This window comes from Trachurus japonicus, chromosome 10 (genome assembly GCF_045865225.1).
Source record: "Trachurus japonicus isolate A0001 chromosome 10, Traja_1.0".
Lineage (NCBI taxonomy): Eukaryota > Metazoa > Chordata > Actinopteri > Carangiformes > Carangidae > Trachurus > Trachurus japonicus.
The window spans coordinates 36,207,182-36,220,046 of NC_140916.1; the positions used below are offsets into that span (position 1 = coordinate 36,207,182).

General features: G+C 42.8%; 2 protein-coding genes, 1 pseudogene and 1 gene segment (V, D, J or C); 2 read left to right on the top strand and 2 right to left on the bottom strand.

The window, feature by feature from the left end:
- Positions 1–12,865, top strand: part of LOC146980332 (uncharacterized) — a 94,740-nt gene that overhangs the window by 9,633 nt on the left and 72,242 nt on the right. The gene's annotated exons all lie outside the window — the stretch shown is intronic.
- LOC146980333 (immunoglobulin kappa light chain-like) overlaps positions 83–12,865 on the bottom strand; it is a 202,386-nt gene continuing 189,603 nt past the window's right edge. The window contains exons 3-4 of the mRNA XM_085788596.1: positions 1,772–1,813; positions 83–565 (exon numbers count right to left, since the gene is read on the bottom strand). Of these exons, the coding sequence (XP_085644722.1) occupies positions 228–565; positions 1,772–1,813 (380 nt within the window). The 3' untranslated portion in view covers positions 83–227. The remainder of the gene's footprint in view (positions 566–1,771; positions 1,814–12,865) is intronic.
- LOC146980334 (Ig kappa-b4 chain C region pseudogene) lies at positions 9,010–10,455 on the bottom strand (annotated as a pseudogene). The gene is made up of 2 exons (XR_015036781.1): positions 10,406–10,455; positions 9,010–9,489 (listed from the first exon to the last, which is right to left on the bottom strand). The product of XR_015036781.1 is annotated as an Ig kappa-b4 chain C region pseudogene (transcript).
- LOC146980335 (Ig kappa chain V-III region MOPC 63-like) overlaps positions 10,948–12,865 on the top strand; it is a 105,509-nt gene continuing 103,591 nt past the window's right edge. Inside the window, 2 exon segments of the V gene segment in view lie at positions 10,948–11,019; positions 11,122–11,440. Coding sequence covers positions 10,968–11,019; positions 11,122–11,440 — 371 coding nt within the window.

Here is a 12,865-nt window from a genome sequence, read left to right on the forward strand (position 1 = left end):
TGAGACTTTCTCTGTCAACTCATCACACAGGAATAAGAAGTCGTCATGGAAACGTTGAATGAAAACACATGAAAACAAGTGATGTGATGATGATATTTTTATTGTGTGTAAAGACAGAAACAACATTGAAACAGTGAGAGAAGCTGCTAAATCTTGTTAGTGAAACATGTGAAATGAGAGAGAGAGAGCAGCAGAGGAAAAGCAGCAGCAGAGTCCCAGTGGTCAGCTCAGGACTGGGAACACTGGTCTCTCCTCAGTGTCTCTGAGAGCCCAGTCTGGGAGCCCTGGGTGGCCTCACAGGTCACAGAGCCCAGCTTCCTCCACTGGTCTGCAGGGAGCCTCAGGGTGCTGCTCCAGCTGTAGAGGCCGTCCTTCCCCAGCACCCCGGGGCTCCTGCTCTCCTCCCAGCTGCTGCTGCTGCTGCTGCTGCCGTCCACCTTCCAGACCAGACTCCAGTCTGAGGGGAAGCCCTTGTTGGCCAGGCACATGAGCGTGGCCTTCCCCTGCTGCTGCAGCTCCTCACTGGAGGGGGGCAGCACCGTCAGGGTGGGGGCCACTCCACCCACTGGAGGAGGAGACACACACACCACATCAAGAATCTTTTTTTCAGTTTTTCACTTCCCTCTCTCAGCACAGTAACCGTAGCAACGGACAGGCATCACTGCTGAACCATGGCAACAGACAGGTTTCAGTACTAAAGATAAAAAGGTCAAAGTTCCTCTCATGTCTTCATGTTTCATCTGGATTTTTACACTTCACATATCTATGAACAAATGTCAGATTGAAATTGTTTTACAGCGTCTGAAATATTATTGATGTAAAACACTAAAGATTGAGATGGAATCTGTTGACTTTGTTGGTTGAAAACTAACTTTATTTAAGCAATATTACCAGAGAGGGTGTTCTTTAACGTCATATGAACACGACAGTGATGTGGTTCGATTACTCCAGATTATTTGAGAGTCCAAAAGTAGCAAAAATATTAATAAAGGCAGAAAAACATGGTAATCACTTCTGTTTTATCTAAATATTCAGCTCCAGACCATATTTTTAAAAACATTTTCATCGTGGTCACAAGTCACAACCAGTGTCTCTCTGACTTTGTCCACACATGGAAGAGAATACCCTGTCGGCTAAAACTGAACAGTTTACAGCATATTAACTAAAACATGTTGATTTAACTGTTCCATAAATGTGACCTTGGCATCAGGAACGTTGCCACAGACATGGTGGAGGAATATTTTAGTGATGAGTAAGGTGTGCTGTAATGCTGATTTTTTTTGTTGACCAATCAGATTGCTTGGTGGGAACTACTTGTTGTATAATAACTATTCATTTCCACATTCAGTCTCATCAAATGAATGCTACTCACATATAAAGCCTTTCAACAGGGCTCCAACCATTATCACTGAAGTGTTTCCACATGACATTAATATCAATGTGAATCCCACAGACTGTGAGGAATATTTGTCCCAGTACTTGGGCTGAAGTGTAAAGAGCTTTAATGATCATTTCTCCAGAGAGAAGACTTTGATTCTCAGTCTGGATCTCTCTGACACATTTGAACATTCAAGTTGAAATTTCTCTGACAAAATGTTGAAGTCAACAACCATTTAGATTTTCTCCAGACTTCATTCTGAAGACATGAAGAATCAGTCAAGTTCTATTAAATAGCAAATATCAACTAGAATGGAACAATAATGTCTAGAGTGATGAAATCAAACACAGTAGCAACAGAATGGGAGTTATTCAAAGAGTCAAATGTACTTACAGTCAACATCCAGTCTGGTTCCTCCACCGAACGTGTACCACAGTGATACAAAGTCATTGAGCCGTCGTACAAAAACCTCTGACTGTAGAGACACGGCTCTCTGACTCTGAAACAAACAAACTCACCACAAACACTCTGTTGATTTTCTTTTTCATCTCAAACATTAAAGTAACATAAGGAGGATTTTCTAAGATGTACAGATTTATGGATTATGTTTGTTCTTATGACAATGTAAGGGCGGCTGAATTTGATAAACTTGCTTCCTTCAGCCTCTTCTAGAACTTGTACTTAATCACAGTCTGCCATTTTTTTCTCTAGGACATATACTGTTTGTTTTTATGCTTGTGCTTGTTTGAGACAAATAAATATTCGCCGCCGCCGCCGCCCCCCCCCCCCCCCCCCGTCGGACGATGGCCGCATCCTCCCACACACATACACACCACAGAGAAGCGCGCATGCATAACAGCAGCGCGTGTTGCTGCGAAACTTAATACGGCACGGCGCGGTGCGTCCCCCCCCCCCCGTCAACAGATCCGCGCCACCCCCCCCCCCCCCACCCGTCGACAGGTCAGACACCACCTTAACTAACAAATTTTCTGGGGGAAACACTGCAAATCAAATCAAAATCAAACATTTAGTCAATAACTGTCTGATAATCAACTGTTCAATGTTTGAAATGATTCAATTTGATCAATAAACTAAACTTACTGGGAATAAATGAGAGTTTATTGAGGCTGATGGAATAAAACACATTTGATTCTAAAATGACACTTTTGTATTTAATGACATTTTAAACTCACTTGTGTAACAGTGATGTTGATTCATTGTGAATGAATTTGAGGGATTTCTGTGACTTAAGACTTTATGAAAGACATTTCTTCAACTTCTATATGGAAACATTCATATTGAAATGAGCATGAGGACATTGATGATCAATACACTGATCAGCTGATTGATCCATTGATAATCATGATGATGAGACTGATCCCAGTCCCTGTTGGAGTCAGTCAGAGCATTTCCATAGAGAGCCACTTTGCATCAGCAGCACCATGCTCCAGTGCTCTGGGAGAGTTTATAGTCCTGAGAGTTGAAGACTGGATGACTGACAGCTGTCCTTCATGACAACACAAGACACAGAAATCCTCCTCATCAAAAACATGACTTTGGTCTCCGTCCTCATCTGGACTCTCCTCTGCTTCACTCAGGGTGAGGACAATCATTTTTCTGTCATGTGAAAATCATTTGGAGTGAAGCTGAGTTTCTCCTCAACATCTCATGTCCAGTGTTTCTTCTCTCTCCTCAGGGTCTGTTGGACAAAATGTTGTCCTGACTCAGCCAGCAGCCAAGTCAGTGCAGCTTGGACAAACTGTCTCCATTGACTGTAAGGCCAGTCCAACAGTTCGTCACTACTATGGTACACGCTACTTCCTGGCCTGGTACCAGCAGAAAACTGGAGAAACTCCTAAACCTCTGATCTCCATAACATCAAACAGCTTTTCAGGAATCTCCTCCAGATTCAGTGGAAGTGGAGCAGGGAATGGAGTTGATTTCACTCTGAGCATCAGTGGAGTCCAGGCTGAAGATGCAGCAGTTTACTACTGTCAGAGTCTTCATGAAATCAACAGTCAGAATGTGTTCACACAGTGAAAAAGCGTCGTACAAAAACCTCCCTCAGTCAAAGTGAACAGAAACTGAAGTGACTGCTGCAGCTGGAAGATACTGCAGAGACTGATACAGTTCACTGAGGACACACACGCAGACACACACACACACACACACACACACACACACACACACACACACACACACATTCCACTTGTCTCTGGTCTCTGAAGCAGCTGTCCACAACAACACACACATTACATCCATTACACTCTCACTGACAAAGTCAACACAGTCAACAAGTCAATACAAAACACACTGGACTAACACTTGTCAAGGGTCACAGTGACTAAAACGGCTGAGAAAGCACTGCTGTGATGGATCTAGAGATTCCTCTTGACAAAGAAATCAGGAACGTAGATGGATCACAGGGTCGTGAGCATTCATCGGGACGTATGGTTGGTGAGGCTCTGCGTCACGTCCCGACGTCCTAAAGACGAGTCACCGACCTCCCGACAAATTTCTGACATGCCAGAAAATTTCTCGTCGTGACGGACAATGTATGGAGTCCTACGTCACGATTCAGCACATACAACAAGTTTTTGCCATGACAGATTAGCCTACAGATGCTGAACTTCGTCAGATGGAATTAAAACGGGCAGACAGAGAGAGGAGGGACAGGGAAGTGACAAGCTGAAGTTGGACCACAGCAGACAGTGTGACCGGGCACAGTCCGTGATGGAAGATCAGCCCGACAAATGTACACACACTATCAGACAATCAGCAATTAAGGGTGATTATTTTTTTCGTGCCGTTTCAGTATAAAATAGCGAGCCTACACACCAGCCACGTCCACTGTGCTCTGGCTCAGCTGACCGGTGTTCAGATGGGAGTTATATCTTCACATGTTGAACTCTTTTAAACAAAGTGCAGGCTAGAGAGAGAACTAGAGAGGCTCCTCTGACAGCTGCAGGTGAGCTACACGTCAGCTGGCTGGAGCAGCACCGTCCAGAGGTGATGCATGCTGTCTGACTCCACTATAGGAACCAACATCAGGAACCAATGTCAATTTGAGGTTTACAATCGAGCAGTTATAGAGCAGCACAAATCTCAGCGGCATCGCAGGGTAATCGTGGTGGAGAGCAATCGTAGAACGACGTGCAGTTAGTGGGGGTCTGAGACTGATCTGAGACGTAGGACTGAAGAGGGAAGCTCCTGCAGTTTGAGATGTGAACAGACGAATAGTCGTGCAGTGTAAGCCCGCCTTTAGGTAGCCTAGAGCCCGTCTGTGTATTCAGTCTGTATCTGTGTTGCCACTGGAGTTTTCCCCAGTCTGTTGAAATACAGTAATGTCCCGTATTTGAATCACTAATGGACGGGGTTTGTCTCATATTTCCTTTTTTTTAAAAATCAAATTTTTATTTCATTTTAATTCAGACACAAAACAAATGATGATGTACAGCTACTGAACATGCCATTACATCAACCACCCCACTCTCCTCCCAAATACTAAAAAACTAAAAAATACATATAAAAATATCCTGAAAGAAAGAAAGGGGAAAAAAGGGGAGGATTAAGACAACATGGCTAAAACAAACACCAATAATCAAAAGAGAAAGACTTGTGGAATTGTGGGATAGCTAATACAGATGTACAGATTAATACAAGATGTCAAATGAGATAAGTCAGATACACAAACAGGTCACAGGGCTCAAAGTGAGTTTTTCAGCGTTTCAGCCGTATTGAACCACATGTTGACATTCGCCTCTTTAGCCCCATTTATTCAGCATCATCCCACCGTATGTGAAGAGCTGTGATCGGGTAAAACTCGCTGCCATCGGTGGTTTGATCACAGACAAAACCTCTTGGTTTGACAATGACAGTGATCAATCGAGTTGTAAACTGTGTGAGTGTTTCCTGTGATGGACGGTGTCCTGTCAGATGTACGGCAGCTTCAGGAGGACAAAGTTCTCCATTAACAAAAAAGAAAAAAAGAAAAAGTTCTTCATTCAGATTGAAGCCTCTGGTCTGATTTTGTTTGCGGTGTGCAAATCACAGCATAGTGATAATGGGAAAAAATAAACAACTAGGATGTGTTACTGTTTGTCACAACATTGTCATACAATTGCATCCTTAAATTCTAATGCATAAACTGTAGGTACACAAATTGCAATACTTTATAAGAAAGAATAGAAGTAAATATAAGTAATATTAGTGTATGTAATATTTAGTTTTTTAATCGTTTGACAGCCACTTAAAATCATATTGAAGGGACATTACATAGAAGACGACACATCAGACCTGTACCACCAGAAGTCAGAGCTATTGACCTTAATACGTGCTTACATACTATAAGCAAATGTACGTGTTGTATGTGTGTAGTCAAGCGCACTGAGCCGAGTGTGGAGAACTAAGACAGGTCCAGGCTGTCTCCATCAGGTTTCCTCCTGATCTTCTTCAGTCCACCTCCCACCTGAAAGACATGAACGTTTCCTCACATGAAGAGAAGAGTTCCAGTGAAGGAACCCATTGAGACAATTAACATCACAACTGCTTCCAGCAGAGTCGACTCCACTGAAAACAAAAGTTTTCTGGGTTACAGATACTGTCACTGTCATAAACATGATGACAGTTGAGGTTCCTGTCACTATGCCTCCAATTGATCATGTGCCCTGGCTACTTGGCCATGTTCCTTTGGGTGACTGGCAAGCGCGCATGACTCTTACCCGGGAGGTGTGGGTTCAATCCCTGCCCGGGCCCTCTTCACCTTGCCACAATAACAAAAAAATATGTAGATGACAGTGAAAAAGCTGATGTCAGAAGATGAAAAGTTATTGTCTGTCATCGGTCAGATGTAGGGATGGGTATTGATAAAAATTTAACGATTCCAATTCCATTATCGATATTGCTTATCGATTCGATTCCTTATCGATTCTCTTATCGATTCTCATTGGGTGAGGGAATAAAAGAGAAATGGGTTTGTTTGCATTAATGCAGTGGTTCCCAACCTTTTTTGGCTCATGACCCCTTTTGACATCACAAATTTCTGGTGACCCTCAATCAAGATGAGCAAGCTCAGATATTTGTATATGCTGCATTTTATTTGATCTTGATTTATATTCAAGGAAGTGAATGTATAAAGAATATAGTTGTTTAAGATTGTAAAAAATAATTAGTTTATTTAATTAGTTTTTTTTAATCAATTACTAGACATTTAAGGCGATCCCATTTGAATTCCAGGCGACCCCACATGGGGTCCCAACCCCAAGGTTGAAAACACTGCATTAATGGCTCTAACATTAAAAAAGTAGACAGGACCGACCTGCCTGGACAGGTTAACACTAGACCACTGTGGCTGTGGGCCAGCTGTGCTCACAGGAGGAATTTAACAATGTTTCCATTACATGGTTTTTGTATTCTCACTAGTTATTGAGCGAGCGCGCGCGAGAGAGAGCGCGCGAGAGAAAAGACACGGCGCACCATTTCACGTGGCTACGAGCAAAACCTGAAAGGAAGTGGTTAGAATAAAGAGAGAAAAACAGAAAGAATAGACATGTAGCCTGTTCAGGAGACGTTGACCTGTCCTCAGGACGTGAGGGAGGGAGGACGGGATGGTGGCTCACAGGTTTAGTGATGAGGAAACGTCACTGTCAGCTGCATCTGTCAGCAGCTCCGCTCCACGCAGACACGCCACTAACTTTATTTTGGGAGAAAAAACGGTGACATGTGGATATAAACACTAAGCACCCTCATTTATAATGAAGATTGATTTTAACGTAACGTCACGTAACGCCATTAATCAATTAATGCGCGAGTTTCTGAACCAAACGGAATCGATAAGGGAATCGTTAAAGCAGACACGCACACGATTCCAAGAATTGATCCGAGTTGGAACCGGTTCCGAAGAGGAACCGGTTTTCGATTCCCATCCCTAGTCAGATGACAACCTTTGCAAATGAACACTGCGACAAAAGAAGAAGCTATGTAAAGTTAATATATTATGAGTCACAGTATCAGTGGCTGCAATTTAAAATCCTCATATGACACAACATCTAAAGTTGTGATCAGTCTCCATGAGGATGGTTGAAGGAGTGAGTTGTTCCAGCAGTGAGGAGGACACAGCATGATGTGTTGAGGACAGCTCCAGTTGACTGACTCTGTGTGTTTGCATATGTGTCCTTCCTCTCTGCTCCCAGCCGTTAAGAGGCCAGTGTTGATCAGTGTGTGTCCAGGCCTTTCACAGCCACTGACACCACAGCAGCACAATGATGATGTCTGGGACTCTACTGCTGGCCACCCTGGGGCTCCTTGTTCAGGGTGAGACTCTCTGCTGAAAACTTTGCTTCAGGATGGAACCAGCTTCACCACAATCATCTTCTGCTATGATGGAGAAACACTCCAACCAGCAGCATTCACCTTCTTCCATCTATTCTCCATCTTCAACAAATCATCCTCTTCTGTTTGGATCTTGATCTTTCTCCAAGATGGATTTGTCTCAATAACTCTTCTCCTCTTTTTCATGCTTTACAGGTTCATCAGGAGAAATCATCCTGACTCAGACTCTTGGATCTCAGTCTGTTGTTCCAGGTCAGACTGTCTCTATCAGATGTCAAACCAGTTCAAGTGTTAGAGGCTACCTCAGCTGGTACCTTCAGAAACCTGGAGAAGCTCCTAAACTCCTGATTTATGCTGCTGATGACCGTCAGTCTGGAATTTCAGATCGTTTTAGTGGAAGTGGACGTGGGTCTGACTACACTCTGAGCATCAGTAGAGTTCAGGCTGAAGACTCAGGAGTTTACTACTGTCAGCAGGGTGGTTACACACCGTTCACACAGTGAAAAAGCGTCGTACAAAAACCTCCCTCAGCTGCAGAGGAACTGATCTGACTCAACAGCTGCACTGAAACTACAACAACACAAGTTGAACTCAAACATAGTTAATAATGATCCACTCTGAACATTTGAAAATCACATATTTAACCAAACACTATTTACTGTTAATACACTGATTCAAATCAAGTTTGAACCAATCTGCTCAACATCAACAAAAAGCTCAGATGAAGTTTGATGACATGAACACTGAAAGAAAGAAGATTGATTTTCCTGTCAACATGGACTCATTTGTTGATGAAATTCATTCTGACATTTGATTGGCCTACAATTAAATATCATATAGAAATGGATATATTTAAATATAAAATGAGCTATTATTTGACTCTTAGACATTTGAGTCGTGCTGTGTTTTGTATTTCACACAACAAGGAATGTTTCAGACACCTTTTGATTTCTTTCATTTGTTCTAATAGTTTCTGCATCTTGAAAGGTGCTATATAAATAAAGTTTATTATTATTATTATTATTATTATTATCTTTGTGGATCAGCTCATCAGCTCATCAACATGTGTCAATATTTGGGATTGAGAAAACTCTGCAGCAACAATAGAGGAGACACATGAAGGCATAGTATTGATACTGATCAATCAATCAATAGTTGTCAGTTCATACACACTACAGGACAAACTTACAGTATATATGGACATATATTTGACATCATCTGAGACTTTCTCTGTCAACTCATCACACAGGAATAAGAAGTCGTCATGGAAACGTTGAATGAAAACACATGAAAACAAGTGATGTGATGATGATATTTTTATTGTGTGTAAAGACAGAAACAACATTGAAACAGTGAGAGAAGCTGCTAAATCTTGTTAGTGAAACATGTGAAATGAGAGAGAGAGAGCAGCAGAGGAAAAGCAGCAGCAGAGTCCCAGTGGTCAGCTCAGGACTGGGAACACTGGTCTCTCCTCAGTGTCTCTGAGAGTCCAGTCTGGGAGCCCTGGGTGGCCTCACAGGTCACAGAGCCCAGCTTCCTCCACTGGTCTGCAGGGAGCCTCAGGGTGCTGCTCCAGCTGTAGAGGCCGTCCTTCCCCAGCACCCCGGGGCTCCTGCTCTCCTCCCAGCTGCTGCTGCTGCTGCTGCTGCCGTCCACCTTCCAGACCAGACTCCAGTCTGAGGGGAAGCCCTTGTTGGCCAGGCACATGAGTGTGGCCTTCCCCTGCTGCTGCAGCTCCTCACTGGAGGGGGGCAGCACCGTCAGGGTGGGGGCCACATCACCTAGGAGACACACACACCACATCAACAAAGTTTTGGTCTGTTTTTCACTTCCCTCTCTCAGCACAGTAACCACAGCAACCGACAGGCATCACTGCTGAACCATGGCAACAGACAGGTTTCAGTACTAAAGATAAAAAGGTCAAAGTTCCTCTCATGTCTTCATGTTTCATCTGGATTTTTACACTTCAAATATCTATGAACAAATGTCAGAAATGTCAGATTGAAATAGTTTTACAGCGTCTGAAATATTATTGATGTAAAACACTAAAGACTGAGATGGAATCTGTTGACTTTGTTGATTCAAGGACATTATGAGCCACCAACAAGTGAGCAGCACATTTCAACATCACACATCTCTGAATCCAAAAGAAGCAGCTTCATGTGTTCAACAGGAGAAATGAAGAATCAAACAGAGAGTTGAAAGTCATCTGGATCAGCCCAGTGGAAATTGACATCTCCTCCAAATGTTCACACACACAAATCACAAGCTGAAGTGATGAGACAATATTGAAGAGTTGATGAGAAACTTCCTTCCAACATCCAGTCTGGTTCCTCCAGCAAAAGTCCAGCACAGTGATACAAAGTGACTGAGTGCTGCTCCAAAAAGCTCTCAGTGTAGAGAGACACGGCTCGGACTCTGTCTGACTCAACTCCAACTACAAGTCCTCAACTTTCTGTCCTCCAAACATCTGATGACATGATTTCTATTCTGGACCAAACACTGACAATGTTCTCATTCATCATTTATGCTTTAAAGACTCAACTCTAGTTTCTGATGTGGCCACAACATTTCAGGGAAAAAGATCAAGTCAATGAAGACGTCAAATCACACATTTTAGTTTCTAGATCCAAATCAAAGTGTGACAGACTAAATATTCTTAGTCACATAATAAAATACATCAAAAATTCAACTTACTTCCAAACTCCAGTCTGGTTCCTCCACCGAACGTGTACCACAGTGATACAAAGTGACTGAGCCGTCGTACAAAAACCTCTGACTGTACAGAGACACGGCTCTCTGACTCTGACAACAACACACTCTACTTAGCCCTTCCTCTTTTTTAATAACTTTATATCTGACAATTAATCATATTTTTCTAAATAATAATTATGTTTAAATATTTATATTTTGCATTGATTTTCACATTAAAGTTGATCTTTCTAGCATCAAATACAAACAGACAAAAGGAGGTTTTACAATCAGTTTAATTGCAGATTTTAATTCAAATCCATATAAAGTGACATATTTCCAATCAATACACTGATCAATTGATTGATCCATTGATAATCATGATGATGAGACTGATCCCAGTCCCTGTTGGAGTCAGTCAGAGCATTTCCATAGAGAGCCACTTTGCATCAGTAGCACCATGCTCCAGTGCTCTGAGAGAGTTTATAGTCCTGAGAGTTGAAGACTGGATGACTGACAGCTGTCCTTCATGACAACACAAGACACAGAAATCCTCCTCATCAAAAACATGACTTTGGTCTCCGTCCTCATCTGGACTCTCCTCTGCTGCTGCTTCACAGGTAAAGTCCAGAGAATCCAACTCCTCTATCAACATATGTCCCTCTGAAATGAAGCCCACAAAACCAGGACTCTGTTTGATGTTTCTGTCTCTGTGTCCTCAGAGTCCAGAGGTCAGGTCACAGTGACTCAGTCTGGAGCAGTGAGCTCTGCTGTCGGAGCCTCAGTCACCATCACCTGTAGAGTCAGTCGTCAGGTTGCGGGCTGTAGCGGTGGTCCTTGTTTAGCCTGGTATCAGCAGAAAGAAGGAGAAGCTCCTAAACTGCTCATTTACAAGGCAACTTCTAGACAATCAGGGATTCCAGGTCGTTTTACAGGCAGTGGATCAAGGACTGACTTCACTCTGAGCATCAGTGGAGTCCAGGCTGAAGATGCAGCAGTTTACTACTGTCAGAGTCTTCATGTTATCAACAGTCAGTGGGTGTTCACACAGTGAAAAAGCGTCGTACAAAAACCTCCCTCAGTCAAAGTGAACAGAAACTGAACTGATGCTGCAGCTGGAAGATACTGCAGAGACTGATACAGTTCACTGAGGACACACACACACACACACACACACACACACACACACACACACACACACACACAGTTGATGTCTTCATGTTGTAGCAGAACGTTTCTTTTCTGTCTCACATGTTTCTACATTGACACTATTTGATGAAACACATTCCACTTGTCTCTGGTCTCTGAAGCAGCTGTCCACAACAACAAACACATTACATCCATTACACTCTCACTGACAAAGTCAACACAGTCAACAAGTCAATACAAAACACACTTGTCCTCACATATTTACATGTTTTCTCTCATGAAACATTTCAATCTTCCAGGATAAACTCTGAACCTACCAACACCACAGTCACATGAATTTATTAACCCTTTGATAAATGCACACCCTTCTATGCATGACATGGGTCAAAAATAACCTGCATTCATTTTCCATGTGATTTCATGCTGGTTGAGTGTTTCTTTGCTGTGCCTTTTCAAATCAATTAATTTCATGACTGAATCTTCCAAGTATTATTTGAATATCTTGTATTTAATGAGTGCAGGGCATTATTTCAATTTTTCTTTCTTATTTCATGAACAAATGGACAAAACATCTCAGAGAGTGGACCAGTTAGCTATCTATGTTGACCTGTTCTACATATCTAACTACAGTAGAACATGTCAACAGCCAGCTAGCTAGGTAGCTGTTGTAACCCATGTCGTGCATCAAAGAGTTAATGATAGAAGAATGAAGCATGACTATATCAGAGTGGACTCATTCAGCAACATGAACATATCTAGTTGTATCATCTGCATACAGAGGAACCCTAACCCTGCTGTACCATTGACCTACACAATCCAAACTATCAACAGCTGTGTTGATCCACTGACTGTCTCAGTAACAGCTTCTGATGCTCTCAGAACCAGCTCAACTGGCTGCTGTGCTCTCCAATAGGCTGAGTAGAGAAGCTGTGGGATGTTCAAGACTCAACGTTCAACAACACAAATGTTGTTGCTTTGTGATCAGCTCCAAAGATCCAACAGAGACTTTGTGACAGTTGTGTTTGAAATGGAGCAGCACTATGTTGAGAGCATGTGTAGTGAGGAGGACACAGCATGATGTGTTGAGGACAGCTCCAGTTGACTGACTCTGTGTGTTTGCATATGTGTCCTTCCTCTCTGCTCCCAGCCGTTAAGAGGCCAGTGTTGATCAGTGTGTGTCCAGGCCTTTCACAGCCACTGACACCACAGCAGCACAATGATGATGTCTGGGACTCTACTGCTGGCCACCCTGGGGCTCCTTGTTCAGGGTGAGACTCTCTGCTGAAAACTTTGCTTCAGGATGGAACCAGCTTCACC